This window comes from Taudactylus pleione, unplaced genomic scaffold (assembly GCF_031769625.1).
Source record: "Taudactylus pleione unplaced genomic scaffold, aTauple2 ptg000425l, whole genome shotgun sequence".
Classification (NCBI taxonomy): domain Eukaryota; kingdom Metazoa; phylum Chordata; class Amphibia; order Anura; family Myobatrachidae; genus Taudactylus; species Taudactylus pleione.
In genome coordinates this window covers 82,632-109,238 of record NW_028284827.1, presented here as the reverse complement: position 1 = coordinate 109,238, position 26,607 = coordinate 82,632, and the positions used below count along the sequence as shown (strand labels likewise).

The 26,607-nt window shown below is 44.2% G+C and overlaps 1 protein-coding gene across 2 annotated transcripts in view; it reads right to left on the bottom strand.

The window, feature by feature from the left end:
- Positions 1 to 26,607, bottom strand: part of SORCS3 (sortilin related VPS10 domain containing receptor 3) — a 648,995-nt gene that overhangs the window by 584,098 nt on the left and 38,290 nt on the right. Inside the window, exon 1 of one of the 2 annotated variants that reach the window (XM_088447258.1) lies at positions 14,078 to 14,323. The exons of the other annotated variant lie outside the window; for it this stretch is intronic. Within the exon in view, the coding sequence (XP_088303384.1) occupies positions 14,078 to 14,146 (69 nt within the window). The 5' untranslated portion in view covers positions 14,147 to 14,323. Of the gene's footprint in view, positions 1 to 14,077; positions 14,324 to 26,607 lie in introns of those variants that run through there. 2 annotated transcript variants of the gene reach the window in all.

Genomic DNA, 26,607 nt, shown 5'->3' with positions numbered 1-26,607 from the left:
AGCCAACAGAGGGCACCATCTTCTGTATGCTCAGCTGGCCCTCACAGCCATGGAAACCATTGGCGGAAGGACAGGCAGAGATGGGACAGATCATTAAATATTATTATTATTATTATTATTATTATTATTATTATATAGGTTGCATTTTAATTATTAAATTATTTTTTTTTAAAAATAGGAACATCTACAGAGAACAACTACGACTGCTAAGTTCTTGGTTTCTTGTCATCATAGGCGCAAACTTGGTTACTTATAGCAACCAACCATTTATTTTCATCAGTCCACATCAACAGCTAAAGATACCCGGACTGATCTGAGAGACTGCCCATTGGATTCCGTATCCTAGGCCTGCGCCAATGACTGGCAACAATTCCACACATAGGGCCTGATTCAGAGCCGCTCGTAAGCGGCCGCTCGTTCGCTCCGAGCGATGTTCGCACATCTGCGCATGCGTATGGGTGGTAATGCGCATGCGCCAACCAGTCATTGCGGTCGGAAATCGTGCAAAATAGCGAGGGCCTGCTAATTTGAGTGACAGAATGAGGCATTTGTGGGTGGTAACAGGGGAAGGTGCTTGAAAACGGGGAGTGGTGATCTGAACGCAGGCGTGCCAAACGGTCAAACCGGGCGTTTTAAGGGTGTCCATAATTAACAAAGCAGCGTCACTGACCACATCACTTGGTTGTCTTTTAGCCTGAACTGCTCGCATGATTGCGGTAGGAAAATGCTACCACAAGAATAGCGAGCAGTTCATACGCCTTTCGATGTACTCGATTAATCAAATAAATAGCGGAGATGACGTATGATGCGAACGGCCAAGGGGCGTCTTAACAAAATAGCGAGCGCATATTTTGGACGCTCGCTCAGACATAGAGGCGTCAACAGACCGCAAAGAGCGAGCACTCAATTTAAATAGCCACCCCCTTTTTCTGAACGAGCGAGCGCAAATAGCGTCCGGCTCTGAATCAGGCCCATAGGCCATTAGGATTCCCACTGGGACTAGATTAGTCTGTAACAGCAGCACAGCTGAAAGGGTCAAACATGGCCAGGTCGTTTAGATCATGTTCAAGTTCAGCACCACGGACAGTGTCCCATATAATTATATTGTTCGAGCGCCTTCCAGCCTTCCAGTGGTCGTTCTACTCCACGCTCAGAGTTTTATGTGCAGTTCACATAAATTGATTTCTGGATTTCCAAGGCTCCTTTGTTTAGTTAGATTGTTAATATTTTCCCTCGCAGCCGTTCCGAGAGCTGAAAGGGAAATACATTTTCATGTCATAACATTGGTTGAGTCACTGAGCTTTGAAAATAACAATGCAGCAGCGATCTCGGGGATGTAAATTTATACGTCTGAAGTGAGACTGTTATTATATGTCCCCATGTGGATCTTTAAGTAAAGCTCTCAAACACAATTTTAAACAGCTGGGGACAAGGACAAAGACGAAAGTAGATTCATAATGTCAGTAAGGAGCGAGGTTTGTGACCAAGGGTTCTGCGGCTGATTTCATCAGATCCTACGTGGATTTGTCTCCTGCTCAGTATTTTCATGAGCAATCAATTACTCTGGGGGAAATACGAGGGAGAAGCGGATATTTTTAGAAAATAGTATTAAGGGTGCATTATAGGAAATCTCTTGATATTGAGGAATAAGTCGCAAAGATATACTCGGGATTGTCGACGTAAAATAAAACTCATCTCTGTCCTGTGCCGGAGGATGAATGGTTTAAGCAAACACCCATTAATTATGCAGAGATAATACAGTAGGTATAAGGGAACATCTCATGTGGATTTCTGACAGAGGGACCCAGTGACAACAAGTTGGATATATTGGATTCACGTTACTGTTTCATTGTGTCTAGTACAGAAGTTTCCAAACGTGATCCTCAAGGCTCCCCAACAGTTCAGATTTTAGAGATATTCATGGCTAAGCACAGGTGGTTAAATCAAATTGACTGAGGTACTAATTAAAGTCACCTGTGCTCAACCATGGATATCTCTAAAATCTGAACTGTTGGGGAACCTCGAAGACCGCATTTGGGGACCTCTGGGCTAGTATACAATACTGGTGGTTACTGCACTACTTGTCCTATACATGCTATCAGCCTGTACTAATATTGGCTGATGTTTCGGTTAGGGTTGGCCATTGACCGCCAATGATTAGCAACCATCTATGGTCTAATGGCGATGGTAACTAGCTTTACCATCGATGGGAGGCCACCAATGGTGTGCATTGTTACCAGAGTCACAATGGTTAATGTTCTGCACATACACAAAAGTATTGGTGGCTCATCCATCGATGGTTTCCAACCAATAGTTTAAAAGCAACCATCGATGGCAGAGCGATCGATGAATAGCCCCGAGTTCTGTTTCCGGTTCTGAACTGCAAACAATGAGAGGTGACTACAGTATAGGAATTAACACTACTGTATAACAGCTAAGAATAGCAAAGGCTGATAGCAGTTTCAGAACCAGGCACCAGGAAGGGATCTTTATTGTACACTGGCCAACAATTAGTATAGTGTAATTGTAATGTACTGAGAATTCTACACTGCATACACAATAAGTAACATAGGGGGTCATTCAGACCCGTTCACGAGCAAAGGACGCTCGCAAACGGGTCGATGTTGCCCCACTGCGCATGCGCACGACGGAGGGAGCTCCGTCATGCGCATGTGCGAGACCCGGACTGCGACAGCCAAGCTTTCGCTCCGGGTCTCGCACCAAAGGGGGCGTGCTGTCGATGTTGATTGACAGCACGCCCCCTTTGGTGGGCGTGCCGGGGGCGTGCCTGCCAGACGGAGGCGTTCCCATGGGAACGCCTACCGTCTGAAGCCGGCCCCACTGATATCACTAGTGATGTCAGTGGGAGTGATTTTGGCTCTGATAGAGTCAAAATCACTCCAGGGCTTGCGGCAGCGAGACCCTACCGCAGGGTCTCCGTCGCAAGCCCGATGGTCGCGATGGTCAAGACCATCACGACCATCATCATGGACGCTCGTTATAGCTGTGGGTGGTAACCCACAGCTATGTGAGCGTCCATGAGAACGCTCCAAAAAAAAAGGTAGGAGGGCCCTGATTCAGAGCGAGCGCTCTGGTCAGAGCGTTCAGCTCTGAATCAGGCCCATAGTATCAAGCAATTGTCTACATACTTTAAGGTACTGAGAATTCTACACTGCATACACAATAAGTAGCATTGTATTGCGCAATAGGATCAGATATTGATCAACAACCAACCAAGCTAAAAAGAGAAGTTGTACTGAGCAGTTACCTGCCCATAGACAATAAGAACACGTACTGAGAATTACATCACACAGGCAGCCGGTGAGAGCTGGTAATGAGCAGTTGTCTGTACATTCAGAGAAAATATACTAAAATGACATCCAATATATAGAAGAGAAGTTTGTTGTTCATTCTATCTTATGCAATAGAACAGATACTGAAAATTAACATTAATTAACTGAGCTATTACCTGCAAACCAAGGACAGTTCCAGCTGTACTCTATCCATCATGTAAGGAAACAATTTAAGTGTCTAGTAGTGTACAGTATTGGCTCATTACAAAATTAAAACTATGCTCCTCGGGGCAGTGTGTCACCTTTCCGTAGAATTATGAGACATTATTTGTGTCTATAATAACTTGTTAATGTACGATAATGTCGCCACGCTCGCAATTACTGTGTCTACTGCGAACATCTATCCATCAAATGACCTATCTGCAGCTATACAGACACAATGTTATGCAGGTGGGCAATGTAAGCACGGCTCTGAAAGGTGGACGTCAGCAGCATCCACTAACGTGCGGGAAGGGGGCAGCGCAGTCACTTGTGATTTAAATGTAGTCTAAGACGTTCTGGATCATCTGACATAAAAACATTAGACAGTAATCAGTCACATATCTGCAGAGCTGATAACATAAGCAGTTCTCCCCAGGGCATACAAATCCTGTGCTCAGACAGCAGACCCAAGGTTAGAACACTAATATATGACCACAGTATGGAGGACTTGTGGTCACACAGTGCAATAAAAACTAATAACACTAATGAAAACAAATGACCCACTTTATTTTCACTTCTTAATTTCCTATTTAATTATAGGACTGTTGAGGAGAAGCTTCACCCAAAGATCTGCTGTAGATTCTTCCTCTGCTAATATCACCATTCGGAAGCCATTAACTGTCTATCCTGACCCAACGATGGAAAATGGCCGTCTGTGGTATTTACTAACAGAGATATAGAATACCTCAGGTGCTATGCAAAATAAAGAAATATACCATGTTACATACACATATTTTATTTGTTTATTCACAGCTATTTATACAGCGCACACATATTCCGTGGCACTTTACAGAGCACCAGGAGGAAACCCACGCAAACATGACAAGAACATACAAACTCTACACAGATAGGGTCAGGTTGAAATTCAGTGCTTTGGGCGGTTTCTGAGTTGGAGAGCAAATCATAATAAAACAAGTAAATTTACACCTGTACAAACCATTCTACAATACAAGGGGGGCAAATACATTTATTATGTTTGCATGCAGGGTAAATACTGGCAGCTTTTGCATTTAGCCCACAAATGCTGGGCAGCTTTGTTGGTAGACAGTAATTTAGATTGCTCCACGCAATGTAACACACAGTACTGGCTCCACGCAATGTAACACACAGTACTTGCTCCACACAATGTAACACACAGTACTGGCTCCACGCAATGTAACACACAGTACTGGCTCCACGCAATGTAACACACAGTACTGGCTCCACGCAATGTAACACACAGTACTGGCTCCACGCAATGTAACACACAGTACTGGCTCCATGCAATGTAACACACAGTACTGGCTCCACACAATGTAACAACAATACTGGCTCCACGCAATGTAACACACAGTACTGGCTCCACGCAATGTAACACACAGTACTGGCTCCTCGCAATGTAACACACAGTACTGGCTCCTCGCAATGTAACACACAGTACTGGCTCCACGCAATGTAACACACAGTACTGGCTCCACGCAATGCAACACACAGTACTGGCTCCACACAATGTAACACACAGTACTGGCTCCACACAATGTAACAACAATACTGGCTCCACGCAATGTAACACACAGTACTGGCTCCACACAGTGTAACACACAGTACTGGCTCCACACAATGTAACACACGGTACAGGCTCCACGCAATGTAACACACAGTACTGGCTCCACACAATGTAACACACGGTACTGGCACCACACAATGTAACACACGGTACTGGCACCACACAATGTAACACACGGTACTGGCACCACACAATGTAACACACGGTACAGGGTGGGTGTGCGTTCTATAGCGAGCAGGTGGTGGGGTGCCTAGCGTGCATAGAACCCTTCATTTAGCTGCTTTCCAAGGTTCTTTAATATAATGAAAAATCTTGTAAAAATGGGGCCTTACATCCTAATTTTTTTGCCAATGTCTTCTGTGTCTGTAGAGCGTTGTTTTGTTTTGTTTTACCGCATTAAAACATGATATCATAATCGAGCTGGTGACCGCCGCTGCGCTCAATAGGTGGAAGAGTCCTGGAGAAATATTTTGCTCTTACAAATCCTTTAGCCGAAGATGTATTTCTTTCATTAAAATGTGGATCTGTGTGCACTCGGGACGCTGTAATCGTTCACAGTTTATTGGTTATCGGAGAATAGCTGTGGTTTCTATTTAACGGCCATGGCCTAGACCCAATAAAGCATAGATGTACCGCGACTGGCCACTTTCTGATTCATGGGAGCGCAATTTGCTCCCTAATAAAGATTATTTGTGATTTGCTGCCAGAGAGCCTCAGAGTCTGAAACTTGTCTTCATTTGCTTCAGATATATGCCGAATCGTTAAACATTATAGTGAATTTTGGAACAATGTACATTAGAAATTATATATATATATATATATATATACATACATACATACATACATACATACAATACTGTGCAAAAGTGTTTTTTTAGGCAGGTGTGGAAAAAAAGCTGCAAAGTAAGAATGCTTTCATAAATAGAAGCGTTATTATTTTTATCATATAACAAAATGCAAAGGGAATGAACAGAAGAGAAATCTAAATCTAATCAGTATTTGGTGTGACCGCCCTTGGCCTTCACAATTTTATCAAAAACGCTCTCAAAACTGGAACATTTTTTGGAACATTGCTATCTATAAAGGTGTGTACACACACAACGATTTTTTGAACGATTTAACTATAACGATGTCGTTATCGTTCAAAAAATCGTCCAGTGTAAAACGATGAACGATTATCGTTCATGTGCGTTCACATTTGTCGATTGTAGTTTGTAGTTCAGTCAGACTGGCCAACTGAACGATTTTCAATAGAGGTTGCAACGTTTTTCCTTCAACACACAGAAAATCGTTTAATATGTAAAGTAAATCCAACTACTTTGTAAAACGATTTTCGTTCACTTTTTCAAGGGAAAAACTGAATGAAAATCGTTAATTAGTTACATCGTTGTGTGTGCACGCACCTATAGGAATATATTTACTAAAGTGAGAGTTTTTAGTAGTGGAGGTGTTGCCTATAGCATCCAATCAGATTCTAGCTTTTATATTCTAGAAGGTGCTAAGTAAATGTTAAGTAGAATCTGATTGGTTGCTATGGGCAACATCTCCACTTCTAAAAACCCGCCCTTTAGTACATATACCCGCTATGGGTCTGTTTACTCTCAGTGCTTCTGTATTGCTGCATATCACAGTGACACGGTCATATTTATCTTTACAGGAAAACCTCTATTCTCCTAAGCGTAGATTGATATGCGCATTTGCGGCCAATCGCAATAGAGTTTTGACCTGGATGAGATTCAGCGAAGCTTCGCCAGCTTCATGGCTCCAATAATGACAGGTATGGTGTTATCTCACAAAGGTTTTACCTAGCAACAACAAAAAGCTAGGCGACTGCCGCCTGATACATTGAGCTACGCCACCGACCCCATAGAGATCTAGCGGAAAAGTGTGAAAAGTATGGAGAAGTCTCTGATTTTTCCAGTGTTAACCCTTTGTTAATTAGGGTCAAACTTTTACACTGTCAAAATGGCCCTTCAAAGCTTGATGCGTAAAGCACTCAGGGGGAGATGTATCAAACCATGGAGAGAGAGAGAAAGCTGGGAGAGATAAACTACCAACCAATCAGCTCTTAACTGTCATTTTACAGGCTGTTTGAAAAATGATAGTTAGAAGCTGATTAGCTGATACTTTAATTCTGTCCAAGGTTTGATACATCTCCCCCACATTTCCTATGGGGAAATACAATTTGACAAAAAAAATTCAATTTGACAAAATAAGACCATTGAGCGTTACACAGTCACTCTGACCCTACAGGCCTGGGGGTCTATTTACTAAGCAGTGTTAGGAGACAGAGTGAAAAGTGATAAGAAAGTGATAAGGTGCCAGCCAATCAGCTCCAACTGTCAGTTTTCAAACACAGCCTGTGAGATGACAGTTGGGAGCTGATTGGCTGCCACCTTATCACTTTCTTATCACTTTTCACTCTGTCTCCTAACACTGCTTAGTAAACAGACCCCCAGGCTTGGTAAGGGTCTACGTTCCCCAGGCCTGTAGTGTGTCGGCATCTGTGTCATTAGCATATTTTCTCCTGCATACAGGAACGCAGCAGTGACGGGCGCTGTGTGCATCTCTAAATCAGGCCCAAATGCCCTTCGCATCCTACTCTGAAAAGCGATGTGATCTTGTAGATCATAGGCTACTATGGCTGATGCCACCTAAGATGATGTTCGTTAAGCTGAGCGTCATAAATTTGGCAATATGGCAATCCCCATAGAAACCTATAGGGACTGCTCCGGCCATCCAAAATAGAGGGACTGCAGCCGATACAGTATCAGAGATCATGCCAGCTGTGGTTCCCTCTTATTACATCAATGGGTACCTGAATTAATGTGGAAATCCTCCAATACCTGCAGTGCCGGTATCTGTACCACCCACTGTCTCACTATACCTATATCACCTTATCAGGTAACTGCTAGCAGAGAAAAATGCTTTGTTATTCAAATAAAATAATATACTGAAATTAAATTAAATGACAATTTAAAGAAAAAAAAAAGAAAAAAATTGATCATGCAGTCTAAGCTTATTGCTCCAGCCAGAAATCAGGAACCTTAGCATCATTTAGGTGCAAAATGCAATTATATTTTAGTAAAGAACCCTGCAACCATAGTAAATAGGACTTTTTAGGGCTGTTTTATAAATAGACCCTATAGTACATAGTATAGGAATTTTGTTACGCATTTTGGAAATGATTCAAAGAACTAAAAATATACAAGCAAATGTAAAATTGCGTAGCACAGCACATCACAGCACAGCACAGCACAGCAGTTCTTTTCTAAGTGATAACAAGTTTGCTTGAAAGTTTAACAGGGGGATTCATTTTTTTTAATACCCATTCAAAACAAGGCACGAGCGTGCAAGGGCGCGTTTCGCTCTGACTGAGATCACCGCAAAGCGGAGACAATTTCTTCAACACGCGTTGTTATTCTACAGCTCGCACTCATTCAACTTTGAACAGTATTTTTCTTTTTAAAGCCACTGTCACTTTTACTGGGGAACACCAGACAATTTTTTTTTTCTCCGAGAAAAGAGATAATTGGAGGAATGATGACTGATATGAGTGGCGACATGTACATGGTACAGCGAGGCAGGCCCCGCAGTCAGGGCGGTAATAATGCAGAGTGATACTGCAGATGTAATAACATTAGTAACGATTTCCTGTGTAGGGAACATGTGACTACACCACCTCACTCATGCAGGTACACTGTCTGCCGCACTCGGGGCTACAAGGAACCAAATCTGACGGGTAAGTGAGTAATCTCGTGACAAGTCCAATTACATATACAAAGGTCTGAGCCACTATACTCCCACAAGTACTACGGCAAAAGCTGAATTTCTCTCAAACACGTGTCAGCTTATAGAAAACAAATAAAGACATGCACTTAATTAGCTGACACATCGAGAACCGAATGAATACAAGAAATAATAACTGCTTTGTATAAAATAGAGATGTTTTGATTCCAAATTATTGTTTTAGTTCTGTTTTGGTGGGTACACACTACACGATATGCTCCCTGAGCGATATCGCCTAGTGTGTCCCCGGCAGGGTGTGCTCAATGTCGTTCATGACATTGAGCACAGACGCTGAACGATATCATTAACGATATCGTTCAGCGCCGGGCTCTCTTCCCCCATTCCCCAACATGCAGCAACCTGACGACATCGTCAGGTTGGCCTGCATGTTAACCCGATGAACGATGATGACGAACGACCCGCGGGAACGATATCGTTGTCGTTCAGTCGTCCACTTTAATCGCCCAGTGTGTACCCACCATTTCGTTTTTTTGGAGTTCTCGAAAAAAACTGCTAAAATCATGTAATTTGCGCCTGTTTTTGTTCCTACAGTATTATTAACATCAATAGCATTAATTTCCAATCCATTTTGACCACCTCACAGCACCTAAAATCACGAGAGGGACATACATGCAATCTAAAATACACAATATACGGTTTTCAGATCCGAACTTGCTGGAAGATGTGATTTAGGACTCAGGACCTGATTTAGATGCGGTCGGTAAGCTGCGCTCTCTCGCAGCCAAAAGGGGCCGGGTATGCAAATTCCGCGATCGCACTGTCTGGTGTAAGGACGCCCTCTATGTCTTAGAGAGCGACGGCAGAGCGAACGCACGCTTGTCTAAAGACGCCCACTTTTCTTTCTTAACACATGTCATCTCCAGGAAGTGTGTGAATAATCGGAACCATCGAGAGCCATTGGAGCAGCACACAGCGCCTGAGGTAGACCCTACCCCACCACAAGCACTGCAATCACTGCAGGATGAAATACAACCAGGTGACGTGTACAATGACGCATTCTTTGCTAATTATGCACACCCATAAAACTCAGTCCTGACGCCCAGACACGCCTGCGTTCACAGCACCACTCCCACGTTCACAAGCACCTTCCCGTTACAACCCACAAATGGCACTGTCACTCAAAGTGGCGCTACGAGCGCACGATTCCCGATTGCAGTGACTGTTTTGCGCACGAGCACTGCGATGCATATGCAGATGGGCGATAATCGCCCATAGCGTGCGTCCGCAGCTTAGTGACCGGTTCTGAATCGGGCCCTCAGTACTACTCAGAAACCCAAAGTTTGGGTGTGTTTGGTTTTCAGCAAAACTGAACCAGCAGGGACGGGCTGGGGCTCTACATCACCCCTGGCATTTCCTTCGGTTGTTTGTGGGTGGTAACAGGGGCAGGACACTAATAACGGGGGAGCGGAGGTGCGAATGCAGGTGTGCCTGAGTGTTTCAACACCGTTTTAGAGGCATGCATAATTAACAGGCAGCGTCATAGTACACGTCACATGCCTGTATTTTACACTGAAGTCCTCGCAGTGCTTGCGGTAGGGTAGAGGCAACCACAAGCGCTGCGATCGCTTCCGCTTGTCATCGATGTACCAAAGTTTTAATACACTTCCTGGAGATGACGTGTGCTGGTGGGCGGCTCTGCCTGTGCGATTGGGTGTACGCTGGCCGCTCACTAAGACATGGTGGGCGTGCTTATGCCTTGGCGAGCGATCGCTTCCCGTGGTGTCTCTTTCACAAATTTGCATACGTTGGGGGCGAGCAATCGCATCTAGCGAGATACACAAAGGAGCTCATTCAGAGTCTAAGGTGTATATGAATCAAAAATGAATTTCATGTATGTACACAAACTTTGAGCCACAAAATTATTGAAAATATTGTATATAATGACCTGCAGGCTGTGTGTATAGGGTGTATATAATGACCTGCAGGCTGTGTGTATAAGGTGTATATAATGACCTGCAGGCTGTGTGTGTATAAGGTGTATATAATGACCTGCAGGCTGTGTGTATAAGGTGTATATAATGACCTGCTGGCTGTGTGTGTATAAGGTGTATATAATGACCTGCAGGCTGTGTGTATAAGGTGTATATAATGACCTGCAGTGTGTATAAGGTGTATATAGTGACCTGCAGGCTGTGTGTGTATAAGGTGAATATAATGACATGCAGGCTGTGTGTGTATAAGGTGAATATAATGACATGCAGGCTGTGTGTGTATAAGGTGTGTATAATGACCTGCAGGCTGTGTGTATAAGATGTATATAATGACCTGCAGGCTGTGTGTATAAGATGTATATAATGGCCTGCAGGCTGTGTGTATAAGGTGTACATAATGACCTGCAGGCTGTGTGTATAAGGTGTATAGAATGAGCTGCAGGCTGTGTGTATAAGGTGTATATAATGACCTGCAGGCTGTGTGTGTATAAGGTGTATATAATGACCTGCAGGCTGTGTGTATGTGTATATAATGACCTGCAGGCTGTGTGTATAAGGTGTATATAATGACCTGCAGGCTGTGTGTATAAGGTGTATATAATGAGCTGCAGGCTGTGTGTGTATAAGATGTATATAATGACCTGCAGGCTCTGTGTATAAGGTGTATAGAATGAGCTGCAGGCTGTGTGTATAAGGTGTATAGAATGAACTGCAGGCTGTGTGTGTAAAAGGTGTATATAATGACCAGCAGGCTGGGTGTATAAGGTGTATATAATGATCTGCAGGCTGTGTGTATAAGGTGTATATAATGACCTGCAGGCTGTGTGTATAAGGTGTATATAATGACCTGCAGGCTGTGTGTGTATAAGGTGTATAGAATGAGATGCAGGCTGTGTGTATAAGGTGTATATAATGAGCTGCAGGCAGTGTGTATAAGGTGTATATAATGAGCTGCAGGCAGTGTGTATAAGGTGTATATAATGAGCTGCAGGCAGTGTGTATAAGGTGTATATAATGACCAGCAGGCTGTGTGTATAAGGTGTATATAATGACCAGCAGGCTATGTGTATAAGGTGTATATAATGACCTGCAGGCTGTGTGTATAAGGTGTATAGAATGACCTGCAGGCTGTGTGTATAAGGTGTATAGAATGAGCTGCAGGCTGTGTGTATAAGGTGTATAGAATGACCTGCAGGCTGTGTGTATAAGGTGTATATAATGACCTGCAGGCTGTGTGTGTATAAGGTGTATAGAATGAGATGCAGGCTGTGTGTATAAGGTGTATAGAATGACCTGCAGGCTGTGTGTATAAGGTGTATATAATGAGCTGCAGGCAGTGTGTATAAGGTGTATATAATGACCAGCAGGCTGTGTGTATAAGGTGTATATAATGACCAGCAGGCTGTGTGTATAAGGTGTATATAATGACCAGCAGGCTATGTGTATAAGGTGTATATAATGACCTGCAGGCTGTGTGTATAAGGTGTATAGAATGACCTGCAGGCTGTGTGTATAAGGTGTATAGAATGAGCTGCAGGCTGTGTGTATAAGGTGTATAGAATGAGCTGCAGGCTGTGTGTATAAGGTGTATACAATGAGCTGCAGGCTGTGTGTGTATAAGGTGTATAGAATGAGCTGCAGGCTGTGTGTGTATAAGGTGTATATAATGACCTGCAGGCTGTGTGTGTATAAGGTGTATATAATGACCTGTAGGCTGTGTGTGTATAAGGTGTATATAATGACCTGCAGGCTGTGTGTATAAGGTGTATATAATGACCTGCAGGCTGTGTGTATAAGGTGTATATAATGACCTGCAGGCTGTGTGTATATAAGGTGTATATAATGACCTGCAGGCTGTGTGTATAAGGTGTATATAATGATCTGCAGGCTGTGTGTATAAGGTGTATATAATGATCTGCAGGCTGTGTGTATAAGGTGTATATAATGATCTGCAGGCTGTGTGTATAAGGTGTATATAATGAACTGCAGGCTGTGTGTATAAGGTGTATATAATGAACTGCAGGCTGTGTGTATAAGGTGTATATAATGACCTGCAGGCTGTGTGTATAAGATGTATATAATGACCTGCAGGCTGTGTGTGTAAAAGGTGTATATAATGACCTGCAGGCTGTGTGTATAAGGTGTATATAATGATCTGCAGGCTGTGTGTATAAGGTGTATATAATGACCTGCAGGCTGTCTGTGTATAAGGTGTATATAATGACCTGCAGGCTGTGTGTGTATAAGGTGTATATAATGACCTGCAGGCTGTGTGTGTATAAGGTGTATATAATGACCTGCAGGCTGTGTGTGTATAAGGTGTATATAATGACCTGCAGGCTGTGTGTATAAGGTGTATATAATGACCTGCAGGCTGTGTGTATAAGGTGTATAGAATGAGCTGCAGGCTGTGTGTATAAGGTGTATATAATGACCTGCAGGCTGTGTGTACAAGGTCTATAGAATGACCTGCAGGCTGTGTGTGTATAAGGTGTATATAATGACCTGCAGGCTGTGTATAAGGTGTATATAATGACCTGCAGGCTGTGTATAAGGTGTATATAATGACCTGCAGGCTGTGTGTGTGTATAAGGTGTATATAATGACCTGCAGGCTGTGTATAAGGTGTATATAATGACCTGCAGGCTGTGTATAAGGTGTATATAATGACCTGCAGGCTGTGTATAAGGTGTATATAATGACCTGCAGGCTGTGTGTGTGTATAAGGTGTATATAATGAGCTGCAGGCTGTGTGTATAAGGTGCATAGAATGATCTGCAGGCTGTGTGTATAAGGTGTATATAATGAGCTGCAGGCTGTGTGTATAAGGTGTATATAATGACCTGCAGGCTGTGTGTATAAGGTGTATATAATGAGCTGCAGGCTGTGTGTATAAGGTGTATATAATGAGCTGCAGGCTGTGTGTATAAGGTGTATATAATGACCTGCAGGCTGTGTGTATAAGGTGTATATAATGACCTGCAGGCTGTGTGTATAAGGTGTATAAAATACATAAATACATTCTGTGTTTAGGTCTGAGTCCCATTCCCTAGATATCTCATTATATGATATAGAAATATTCCACAATACAGAATATTCAGATATCCAAAATATTCTGTAATACCTCTCTAATACCTGTAATACATTAAAACAGGTTCTTTATTGTAACGCCGAAACAGAAAAATATATTTTCATTGACCTTATTGATGAAATCTGCTGCCCGCGGTGACACTCACCCCCTTAGCACAGACCCCATAGGTGAGATCTTCCCTCCTGCAGAGCGCACTGCTAATCACGCCAGACATACTGTATTCTGCTGATCTCCTGCATCTCTCCGTCCAAGCTAAAGTGCATCTGCGTTGGCTGCAAGCCGTTCCTGAGTTCCAGATGATGACTTAGGAAGATTACCAGAGATATAACTGTATTTTACAGCCTCACACGGGGCCTTTACAGCAGTCTACTGGCAACTTCCTGAATGTTATGGTTCCTCCAGGTATTTTGTTCCTAGTCAGTTCCAGCTGTTTTTAATGAAGTGAACTCAGTTGGTTGTTCTCCAGCAACAGGTTACGGAGGCGGCCACAGACAAGGAAGGCCGTTCACAGCTAAAACAATTTACATTTTCTAAATTGCTTTCTGCTTTTCTGGGAGATGTCATATTAAAAGATTAAAAAAATACATAATTACACGTCTACCAAAATGCACAAGCGCCACGTAAACAGTGTTTTGCGAGATCATGCACCTATTTTAGGAAAGATGCATTCAAATTTCATGGGGAATGGATTGGTTTCATGTGCGGGGTTCAACATGCAGCACTTTCGGATGGGAGGAACTGGGTGTGGCCAGGGATTCTGAACAATATCGTTGAACGCAGTGGAGCAACATGTTTCATGTGCGCACGCGTCAATCGCACCGCGCATTCGGCCCAGTATTGTACGTCGCAGTACAATACCCTGAAAAGTCTGCAGAGAGGATTCGCGGGGACAGAACTTTCTCGCGAGCTCTGGGTTAGGAATTAGGAATTTGGCCTAAGAACCGGAGTTAGGGATTGGTCAGTGGGTCTAAGTGCCGGAGTTAGGGATTGGTGATTGGGGCTAAGATCTGAAGTTAGATGTTGGTGACGGGAGCTAAGAGCCGGAGAAACGGATTGGCCACTTGGGCTAAGAATGGGAATTAGGGTTTAAGGACTGAGCTACGAGCCGGAGTTAGGGATTGGTCAGTGGGTCTAAGTGCCGGAGTTAGGGATTGGTCAGTGGGTCTAAGTGCCGGAGTTAGGGATTGGTGATTGGGGCTAAGATCTGAAGTTAGGTATTGGTGACGGGAGCTAAGAGCCGGAGTTACGGATTGGCCACTTGGGCTAAGAATGGGAATTAGGGTTTAATGACTGAGCTACGAGCCGGAGTTAGGGATTGGTAACTGGGGCTCAGGCATTAGTGGCTGGGACCACAGCCGCATACACACTGGATGATATGAACGATAACGATATAGTTATCATTCATCATGTTCAATATCGTCCAGTGTGTATGCAAGACATTGTTAACGATGCGCACTCCTGCGATTCGTTAACGATGTCTTTCATCGCTCATACTTGCAGGGCAACCTGACGATATCGTCAGGTTCTGCAAGTTCGGGCATGAGGGAGGGTGCCATAACTCAACGATATCATTAACGCTATTGAGCCCGGCAGTGCAGGGGAAACACTTAACGATATCGCTCATGGAGCATATCGTTACATGTGTATGCGGCTTAAGAAGAGTTGTAAAGGACTCAAATAAATGACACTAAAATGTAAAGCTGGTCAGACACTCATACCTGGTAGTGCACCTACTGGGACCCTTCCAACCTTCACCATATTCCCCAGCTTTTCTGCACCTGAGCCTCGGCCTGTTTAGCAGGCAGCAGACATGCTGGAGAATTGAATTAGCTCATGAATAATTGAGCACTTCCATATTCAGGTCTCTGAAGTTTAATTACTCCGTAGCCAGTATTATAAACCTGACCCAGATACGGAACAGTGCTGGGGTACATGTTGGGAATATGCTATTTACAAATGTATTTTTTTTTTTAATTAAGGAAACTCTAGTTATTAATTTGTTAACTACAAATGAACCACACAATGCCGCTCCAGCGCACCTCCCTGCCTTAATGCCACCGCGTTCTGGTTCATTATAGGAAGCCAGGAGTGGTGACGTGCGAGTGGGAGGCGGAGCTGCATCTACAAAGCTCCGCCCAGCTGTAACTCTCACATGCTGATCATGGCGCAGTCAGTGTCGGGCGGAGCGGTGTCTCTAGTCCCCCTCCTGCATGTCCAGAGGGCCGGCTGTGCAGACATGCCCCTGAGGAGAGAGTTACTTTCAAAACTGTTCTGCAAAATATTCACCTCATTCTGCAATTTGTCCTGACATTTCCCAGATCACAGCCCGAGCCCAGCACCGCCAAACACTACAATTCATTGACCTTTGTGTTCCCAGCTGTATTCAACAGTTTAATTCTGCAATATTAGAATTTACAAATACAGTACACAATGGCAAAGCGGACCTGGACGATTGACAGCTCTGCAAATCGTCTGATTTATTACTTGATTCACATTAAATTTTGCCTCAACTTTGCCCACCTCTAGTCAGCGATGCGGCAGCGTGGCGCGCTTATTTCAGGGGTCTTAGAGGGGGAAGGAGTTGGCCAGTTATACTTATATTTAAGTAAAGCACATAGGAGCGGATGCAGAGTGAGTGCTATGTAGGTTTGCGCAGCATATTGTACGTGAAATAACTGGGTTTAATCCAATTAGGTGCGAGTCCCCTCGCGGCGAGAATAAGTGTGGCTGTATGCCACCATTACGGTGCTGCAGGACTCGCAGTTTTTTCTTTGCAGCCCCATGTGCAAATCCAAGGTGAGATGGGGCTGGGGGACAAGGGGCCTGATTCAGACCCGCTCGCAAGCGGGTTGATGGTGGAGCACGCGCGGCGTACGCAAGCCCCGGAGCGAGTGAGAAATTCACTCGCTCCGGGGGCTCGCTACAAACGGGGCAGCTGTTGATGTTGATTGACAGCTCGCCCCGTTTTGTAGACGGGATGGGGGAGTGGCTGGACAAATGGAGGCATTCCTGAAGGAACGTCTGCCGTTTGTGGGCGGCCCTACTGACATCACCAGTGATGTCAGTAGTGAGCTTCCAGCTCTATTAGAGCCGGAAGCTCACTGGGGCTTGCGGCAGACGAGACCCTACCACAAGGGTCTCGTCGCAAGCCCGATGGTCGTGAGCATCGCGACCATCACATGGCCGCTCGCAAAAGCTGTGGGTAGTCACCCACAGCTTAGCGAGCGGCCAGGAGGCCGGCTTAAAAAAAAAATGCGGCCGCCCTCATTCAGAGCAAGCGCTCGCTTTTTGCAAGCGGCTCTGATTGAGGTCCAAATTGCGTTGCCACTGCTGCAGGTTATATGCCATTGAAACGCATACTTGCCAACTCTCCTGCAATGGCTGGGTAGCTCCCGAAAATCGGGTGGTGCTCCAACCCCTGCAGGAAAGAGCAAAGCTCCCAGACTGGCCTCCACCACTCATACCTCCCCGCACCTCCCTGGCAAAAGTGGGCGGTCTGGAGGGGTCCGATGACGCTATTCACGCGTCATCGGACGGAGGGGGTGCTCAAACATTTGTTGGGCAGTATGTCTGGGAAAGCCAGCACTGGCGAACTGATTGACTGACTGATTCCGAATGCACCACTGTCGCTGGGAGATGTGGAATGACATCCAGGTCCGTCAGTCCGTCCCAGCCAAATCGTCAGAATCCTGGGCAACTGACTGAAATTAAGTAAAGATTGCGACATGGTGTCAGGAAAACAGGGAACAGGGGGTGAAGCCGAGTGGTTCATTATTTAGATTCTATGGCACAGTTTTGAAATTTTCACTGTCGTAGGTAAGGATAATGGGAACTCATTGTAACATCCAGTACACGTTAATATGATGGACTCTGACAGGTTTAAAGGTCATTTAACCCCCCTAACCCAGCGTTTTGGTTTTGAAAATGTTTCCGTCTCCCACGTGACAGGCTAGTGTTGGCGCAGTTTCTGAGTATGGACCCACAGGCGCTGCTGTAATCTGTCCGCAGCTAAAAATAGAATCTCAAACTAACCGTATTCACTAAGCAATTAGACAACGTGATGAAAGTAGAGAGGTTCGGCCTGGCTGCCTTATGAACACACAATCCCAGCAGACACTTAAAGTTTGCACATTATTCAAGGGCGGGTGCGCTGCCTCCGGGAGCCCATTCCTTTCTGACACATTGCCTTATTAAAACTGTTCTGCAGTGGAATTGCTGGATCTTACAGCGCGTGTCAGCATCATCTGGCAGCAGACTTAACGATTATGATAAACCGCACAGCGCTGATCCAACTCCAGAATCTATTCATTAACTCGTGGAATCCCTGGGACAATGCACAATGTTACAGCTCATGCAATTACATTTTAACACACACACGTGGATTTAGCCGAGCACAGCACGTGTGGCCCCATAATGCTGGATAAAACCCTCCCAGTAAAAACAGATACAATACCTAGGCAGCCAATTACCCATTTTCTATGGTGATACCCCTGGCTCTGACAGGAGCCAATGGACATTGCAATATAGGAGGCTGCCACCAGGTGGAGCCGTTATGCGCCAAAACTGAGACAAGTCAGCCATAGGACAGTGTGTTTGTGGTTGCACATGTGCAGTGAAGACTGGGAGATGCCGAGGAGTGGGGTGCAGAGTAGGGTGAGCTGCCACAAGTCTGCTGTGAGAGACAAGAGATTGGCCAAAGTGTTATCGCTGAATGGTGAGGTGGCAGAAATCACTGAGTACCCGCATATGGTGTGCTGAGTAACTACTGCAGAAGCACCAGCTGAGACTGAGAGATGAAGACAGTGTGTCTGCACCCTGAACTGTGCAAGGGACTGAGGGCTCGATCAGACCCACTCGCTAGATGCGTACACATACAGCGAAAGTATGCAAATCCGCGATCGCACAGCCAGGCATTAGCACGCCCACTATGTCTTGGCGTGTGATTGCGGTGTGTATGCAGATGCCACCAGCCTGCCTTAAGATGCCCACTTATGCACGTCATTTTCAGGATGTGTATGCAACCATCGGTAACATCGAGTACCATCGGATGCATGCACAGCACTTGTGATTGACCATACCCTACCGCAAGCACTCCGAGCGCTTCAGTGTAAAATACAGCCAAGTGACGTGTACCATGATGCTGCGTCTTAATTATGCACGGCTCTGAAATGGCATTGAGACCCTCAGGTACGCCTGCGTTCACACCACCACACCCCCATTTTCATTGACCAACCCGTCACCAGCCACAAACTGCTTCTCCTGTCACTCATTCTAGTGAGGTAGTTATGCGCAGCGAGCAGTTCGCGTACGCGCACTGCAATGCGTACACATGCGCAGATTGCAAACATCGGCAAGCTGCGTGCGAAGGCATCCTAGTGAGCAGGACTGAATCGGGCCCTGAGTTTGAGTAAAAAGTGTGATATTTAACTTTTTTGAGCTACTAGAGAAACAGTGCCTGACTATGTCAGTGAAGAGCGGCAGACATTTTGTGTGAATACTGAGTTAAAGAGCACTCTGGGACTGAATTATTGCTGCTGTGCAAGTCTGAAGATGAGTTGGATATATTGCAAGTGGAACTGTTTATTGTGACTTATCAATGGAAAGCTATTGCTCTCTGGAATCAGGAAAGAACAGCATTAGATGTAAATTTATTGCAATTACCAATTGTGGATTATAAATACATGCATGTTATATGTCAGTGATCATCCAGCAACAGAGTACTCCAACAACAGAACTTTGGGCCTGATTCAGAGCCGGACGCAATTAGCGCTCGCTCGTCCAGAAAATAGGGGTGGCTATTCAAATGAACCATTCGATCTTTGCGGTCTGTTCACGCCTCTAGGTCTGAATGAGCGAACAAAACTTATGGTCGTTTTTTGGAAACTACGCCCCCTGGCCGCTCGCATCCTACGTCATGTCCGCTATTTATTAGATTAATCGAGTACATCGACCAGTGTATGAACTGCTCGCTATTCTTGGGGTTGGTTTTTGCTACCACAATCTTGCGAGCAGTTCTGACTATAAAATAACCCAGTGACGTGGTCAATGACGCTGGTGTATTAATTATGCACACCCATAAAACGCCCGTTTTGACCTTTAAGCACGCCTGCGTTCTGATCTCCACTCCCCGTTTTCAAGCACCTTCCCCTGTTACCACCCACATACGCCTCTTTCTGTCACTCAAATTATCAGGCATTCGCTATTTTGCATGAATTTCGACCGCACTGACTGGTTCACGCATGTGTATAACGATCCGTACGCATGTGCAGTTGGGCAAACATCGCTCGGAGCGAACAAGAGGCCGCTTACGAGCGGCTCTGAATCAGGCCCTTTGTGTGCACTTTAGAGTATAATATTGAACAGTTTTGAGGTTTTTACTAAATCTGCTAAGTAATAATCTGTGTTGCTATTACTGTATACCCATTTTATGCTAAGCTTAAAGTATAGTATATTGAGTCAACCATGAAGTTGCTCTTTTTCTAGTTGAAGCCAAAGAGGTGCTGCAGCAGCAAATATAAAGAAGCTCATTTAACTATTGGAAAGATTTTTGCTCTTTGCCTTTTCACCATTATATTGCAATCTACTTTGTTGAAATTGCTATATTCATTTTTGTGCTGCATTATTCTATCATACAGTACTGTATCTATGGTGATCATTCTTTTCATACAGTGACCTGACCCGGATCTATGTCCTCCTACGCCCCTATTATTATTCCATTTACCAAGGCTGTCACGTTATGTCATGTTACTGTGTGCATGGGACTGGCCTCTCTGCTACAGCCTGAGGTGGGTAAAGCTTGTGCAGTCATTCCCAAAAGAGAAGAAATATCAGCTGTACCAACTACACCTAACTTATCTGTGCCCACTACTACACCCGGTGTATCACACTGCCAGAGAGGCGAGGGAACAGATGTGTAAGCATTATAGATGATTACCTGATTGGCCTCAGTGGTGGAACTACCACCGCTGCATTTTCTATGAACCCAGAGATGAAATGTTTGTGTACTGGCTGCAGTTCCGCTGCACCTTTCACCTATTATCATACAATATCGAATGCAGAGAAACCGGATCAAGACTTCACCGTGCATAATCAGCTCTGTTACATGCTCAGGAGGGCAATGGGGTTGGAATGGCTGTCGCAAGATGTCTGTCCAATAGTGGCAGCATTGCTGCTGAAATTGCAATATGTCTTGCAATGGCATTAGCCATCGATGCTTACTTAGTACTCTTGCCCAGTGGACTCCAGGGATTCGCACGTGCACAAAGAAGCATTGCGTGAACTCCTTCCAATGCGTCTGCAGCAGTATGGACATTGGATAAGCCATCAGAAATAAGCATGAAATGGTGAAAACCATCAAAACACTCGATTTAAAAAGAATTTCCACGGAATCAGGAACATCAGTGGTTGACAACCATTGGTTTCTAATGGCCATCCCTACAGTGGGGCCACTTGGAGCATAGACCCTCATTCAGACCCACTCGCAAGTGGGCGTACGTACGTTCGCCATACGTAAAAAAATATTTAAATTCAAGCACTCGCTTGTTTTTTCCTACGCAGCTAAAAATCCGCCCCAAACTCAGGCGACCCCTCCTCTGACTAACGAGCGTGCCAAATAGCGAGCGTACATCCCCGAAATGGCTTGAAGGGAACGCACGCACAAGTACAAACCGGAAGTGGGACTGTCAGATTCCGATTACCTGCTCGTTTTTTCGGCCTACCTCCCTCAATCGTATCATGCCAATCAATGTATCAATTAGCTTAATTGTTTTTTTTTTTTCAACACAATGCAATAAACTTTAATCTTGTCCGTGTTTGTATTTGCTCGCAGAATACGTACGGCTGAAACCTTCGCTTTTATTGTTCCAAAGACATGTTAGCCCCAATTAAACAATTGTTCTATTTGTTTGTCTCCCCACAATTTTTCTGTGGTTCATTTCTTTATTTAAATTAGCTTACGCATGTCACTGCATCAAGCCTATCATAACTCTCAAGAGATTTGTGGCCCTGTCGAACACATGACTCATACACTAACCAATAGAATTTGTCCTGTTAATTTCCCAAATACATTAGCCAATCAAATTTTTTTGTGGTGCTTTATTAAAAATATTTTGTCAAAAAAACACCATTGCCATCATGAGATCCGCCGCATTCACCAGGCGCGAACTGCTGGTGCTGACGGAGGTGATGGACAGGAGGATCACCAGTCAGCCTCCACCCATCTCCAATAGGCGCAAGCGTTCCGCATATGCGGAGGTACGTCGACGCCTGCGCTCCTTCGGCTCACGCCGACATATTGGCCAGCTGGAGCGCAGGTGGTCGGACCTGCACCGGCGGACGCCCCGCTTGCTGGCATGCTTTCGCATGCAGATTGCGGAAAGTAAGTGTTCTGGACTGTGGTTTTCAAGTTTATCTTGTGGGCCCTAACTGCGTGTGCATGTTTTCATGTCTGTCCTATTGAGTCATTGTAGTCATATCTGCATGTGCATGTTTTCATGTCTGTCCTATTGAGTCATTGTAGTCATATCTGCATGTGCATGTTTTCATGTCTGTCCTATTGAGTCATTGTAGTCATATCTGCATGTGCATGTTTTCATGTCTGTCCTATTGAGTCATTGTAGTCATATCTGCATGTGCATGTTTTCATGTCTGTCCTATTGTGTTTTTTTTTTGTTTCCTGTTGAAACTAACAACAATTTTTTGGTCATTTTTTAGGGGCACAGTAAACACTACGGCGGCATCGCCACACAAGACGCCGGTCCCGGCCCCTCTCTCCAACCCCCAATTCCTCTATTCCCCCCTCCTCCCCAGACCCTGTGGCCGAAATTTCTGGCCTACTTCCCCTCCAGCCCAATTCCCCCTCTCCTCCATCCGTCCCTCCTCCAAATACCCCCTCCCAGGATCGCGAAAACAACTTGCCCCTCGGGTTGGGGAATCTAGCCACCTCCGAGGTGGTCCAGGGAGTGGCTTCTGGCTCTCTCGTTTTGGAGAACGGTATGTTTTTAAAGTTTATTTTGGACACCACAAACTGTTTGTATGTAATCATGTGTCGTCCCCATTTTTTTTGTCTTTTTTTCGCCTTAGGGTATTTTTGGGGGTTGTCTTTACCTGTTCCTGCTGATGTCACCATACACATATCACACCTGTGTGCCTTTTTTTAGGGCCCTTGTATTTTTGGCATACGACATTTTGGGGTTCTGGGTTTTATCCGTGTAATTTATTTTTGGCCCACAAGCTTGTAAGTTTGTGTTTGCTTGTTTTTTGTTTTTTTACAATGTTGCTTCATTATCGATTTATTAATCCCCAAACTTTTGTCACCCACAGAGGAACAGAGGCGTCGGGAACAGATTGTGAATTGTGTGGGCCGTATGCGGGAGCAGGTCACCGGGCTAATGCAGGGCCTTGACCATCTGTTGGTCCTCCTTAGGAATTAGTTTATTTTTTTATTTTTTTATAAATTGTTTCTTAATAAATCTGTTTAAAATCAAGCTCTGTCTCATGCGTTTGGAGTAAATCCAAGATTCTTTACACTGACATAAGTAGACTCTTCAAGCAAGGTTTGCCCCAGAAACTCACTACAGATTGTGTGTTGTATTTTGAATGCAAACAGGCACAAGAAACACCTCCCAGTACCAATGTCATTTCCCTTTTTTGTGGTGGTCAACATGATAGTTTACACCATTTTTCAGGTTCCTATTTGGTGGCCAAACTGCTTAGGACAATCTTACGAAGGCAACTGATTGTACACGATTCCTTGTTGTGTTGGTTAGTACCCCGAAAACATATTACATTTTAGCTCCACTTGCTTCATTACTGGGTTACCCCTTAGGTAAAATTAACGTTTGGGATTTTGTTTCCACTTGCTTCTAACGTGCCCAAAAAGGAAACAAATTACACTCTCCAAATATTTATTCACAACAGAAATCAAAATACAAAGTGGTCACTCACAAACAAAACACACAGTGATAATCAGAAATACACCACATACCAAAAACAGGAAACAAACACACAACAAATCAAGAACTGGTTGACGAAGGTCCATGCCCACATGATTTCACAAATATGGCGTTGCAATATTGGTGTCAGAATATATTCCCCAAGTTTCCACAGAAAGGTTTTTGAAGGGTAGCAGGAAGTAGTCATCGTGGGAGTGCCAAAGATTATGCAAACAAACAGAAGATGGTGCAAGAATTAATATAAAAAAAGATGAACGTTAAAAAACCGTAACACATTGGGTATACACACTGTTGTTTGATCAATAATTACCTAAAATATCGGGCCACCACATCATCGCGTATGGCCCCCCCACATACTGACCTCCGACCAACCTCGGGGGGGCCATCCTCAGGTAAGGCATCCTCTGGCTGCATTGGGACACCACTCCTTATGGCAATGTTGTGAAATATCCCACACAGGACCACAATTTTAGACACCATATCCGGCACATACATGAGCTCGCCACCAGAGCGGTGGAGGCATCTGAATCGGCCTTTTAAAAGGCCGATACAGCGCTCCACCACTTGCCTGGTGGCTGTAAGTGCGGTATTAAACTCACTTTGTGGACCTGGTGTGGGAGCCAAGTAAGGAGTGAGCAGCCAGGGCATGCAAGGGTATCCACTGTCTCCTGTGAAAAAGAATAGACAACATCAGGATCACTGTGTATCAAACTTAACATTGTTATGTACTAAAGGTCTACACTTACCCAGAAGCCACGCATCACCAGCTTGTAGGCTGTTTAATTTGTGCCATATCCCTGATTGCCGGATGACGAAGGAGTCATGTGCACTTCCTGGTAATTTTGCATTCAGGGACAGGATCTGGAGGGAGGCATCACATACCACCATTACATTCAGGGAGTGATAGTGTTTCCTGTTTCGAAATATGGCCTCCAGCCGTGCTGGAGGCTGAAGTGGTATGTGAGTACCATCCACAACCCCTATGATGTGTGGGAAGCCAGCTATTTGGTAAAAATTGGCCTTGGCCACACTAAGGGCACCCATATCCAAAGGCATTTGAATAAAATGATGGAGGTGCTTGAAAAGTGCCTCCATCACTGCCCTCAGGATCCGGGAAAAGGAGGATTGTGAGTTGCCTGCCACTATTCCCACCGTTGTTTGAAACGATCCTGAGGCACAGAAATGTAACACCGCCATAAATTGCGTAAGTGGTGGTATTGCTGTAGGACTGTCAATTTGCCGCTCAAGATCACTCTCTATTAATGAGAGAGTGTCTATGATGATTTTGGGAGGAAGACGGTAGCGTCTTAAAACCTCATCATCGGGCATTCCAAAAAGGGTGACACGTGTTCGAAATATCTGGGGCCTTGCACGCCAACGATGCCTACGCCTGGGACGAGATTGAGGTTGGTCGGCTTCCGGGAGCATGGCCAGAACAATCCGCCCTAGATCAACCTGAAATGGCAAGATTGTAATGTAAGGCTTTGGACCCACCCCAAAAGAAAATTCAAAACAACTTAGCTTGATTATACCATCCATTGCTGCTTACATGCCGGGGTATTGTCATGATACGTCCAAACTGAAATTAATCACAAAAATTATTTGAAAAATTTCACTCTGTGCATTTTTGTTTCTAAATTTTGTGCTAGACCAAACTTAAAATATGCGAAACACACATTTGGCAAAAGAGCAAAACGACATTGCACACAGTACATCAAAATGGGTTGAAATGTTAGCCCAAAAAGCGAAAGGGCAACCTCAAAAAAATTAAAATGATTAATAAGCATTTAAAAATGCGCAAATTATTTCGCAAATACAAGTCCCAATAGTAAGTAGTAAAAATGCGCTAATTATTTCTCAAATACAAGTCACAATAGTAAGTAGTAAAAATGCGCTAATTCGTTCGCAAATACAAGTCACAATAGTAAGTAGTAAAAATGCGCTAATTATTTCGCAAATACAAGTCACAATAGTAAGTAGTAAAAATGCGCTAATTAGTTCGCAAATACAAGTCACAATAGTAAGTAGTAAAAATGCGCTAATTAGTTCGCAAATACAAGTCACTATACAAACTGTGAAAAATGCGCTAATTAGTTCACAAATACAAGATAAAAAATGGACTTACCAAGAGCAAATATATAAGAGTCCAAATCAAAAGGTCTTTGGGTCCGAAATTAATCAAAAGCTAAAATATATGAAATTATGGATCCAAAATTTACAAAAATGAAGAAACACAATGAAACAACAATTGATCAAAAGTTAGACTTCACAAAACTTAACAAATCAAGAAACGAGGTAAAAAAAATAAAAAACAAAAAAGAGAACGGAAAATAAAAATGCAAATCTACCAAACAAAATAATCTCCAACCGCCAACTCCTTTATACGCAAACAATAAACTCCAGCCAAGGTAACTTCCAACAATCCAAAAACGCCACCTCGACTCGAGACACACCAAGCCATAAATAGTGTTTCGTTTCCCGCACAAATTAAGGAGGGATCATAGGAACGCACAATCAATGATGCGGCCGCAAAATAAGGACGCATGTATAAATACGTCACGAAAACACATTAAAATTCTGGTGTATTTCTTGTTTGGACCTCAGACATGGCGACAGACCAGGGAAACAATGCCCAAGAGTCAGGCGGTAAGTCTTTCATGCATTTTGTATCAATGATTAATTTGAAACATAAGATTGGGCAAGTTGTGATTTTGTGAAATCT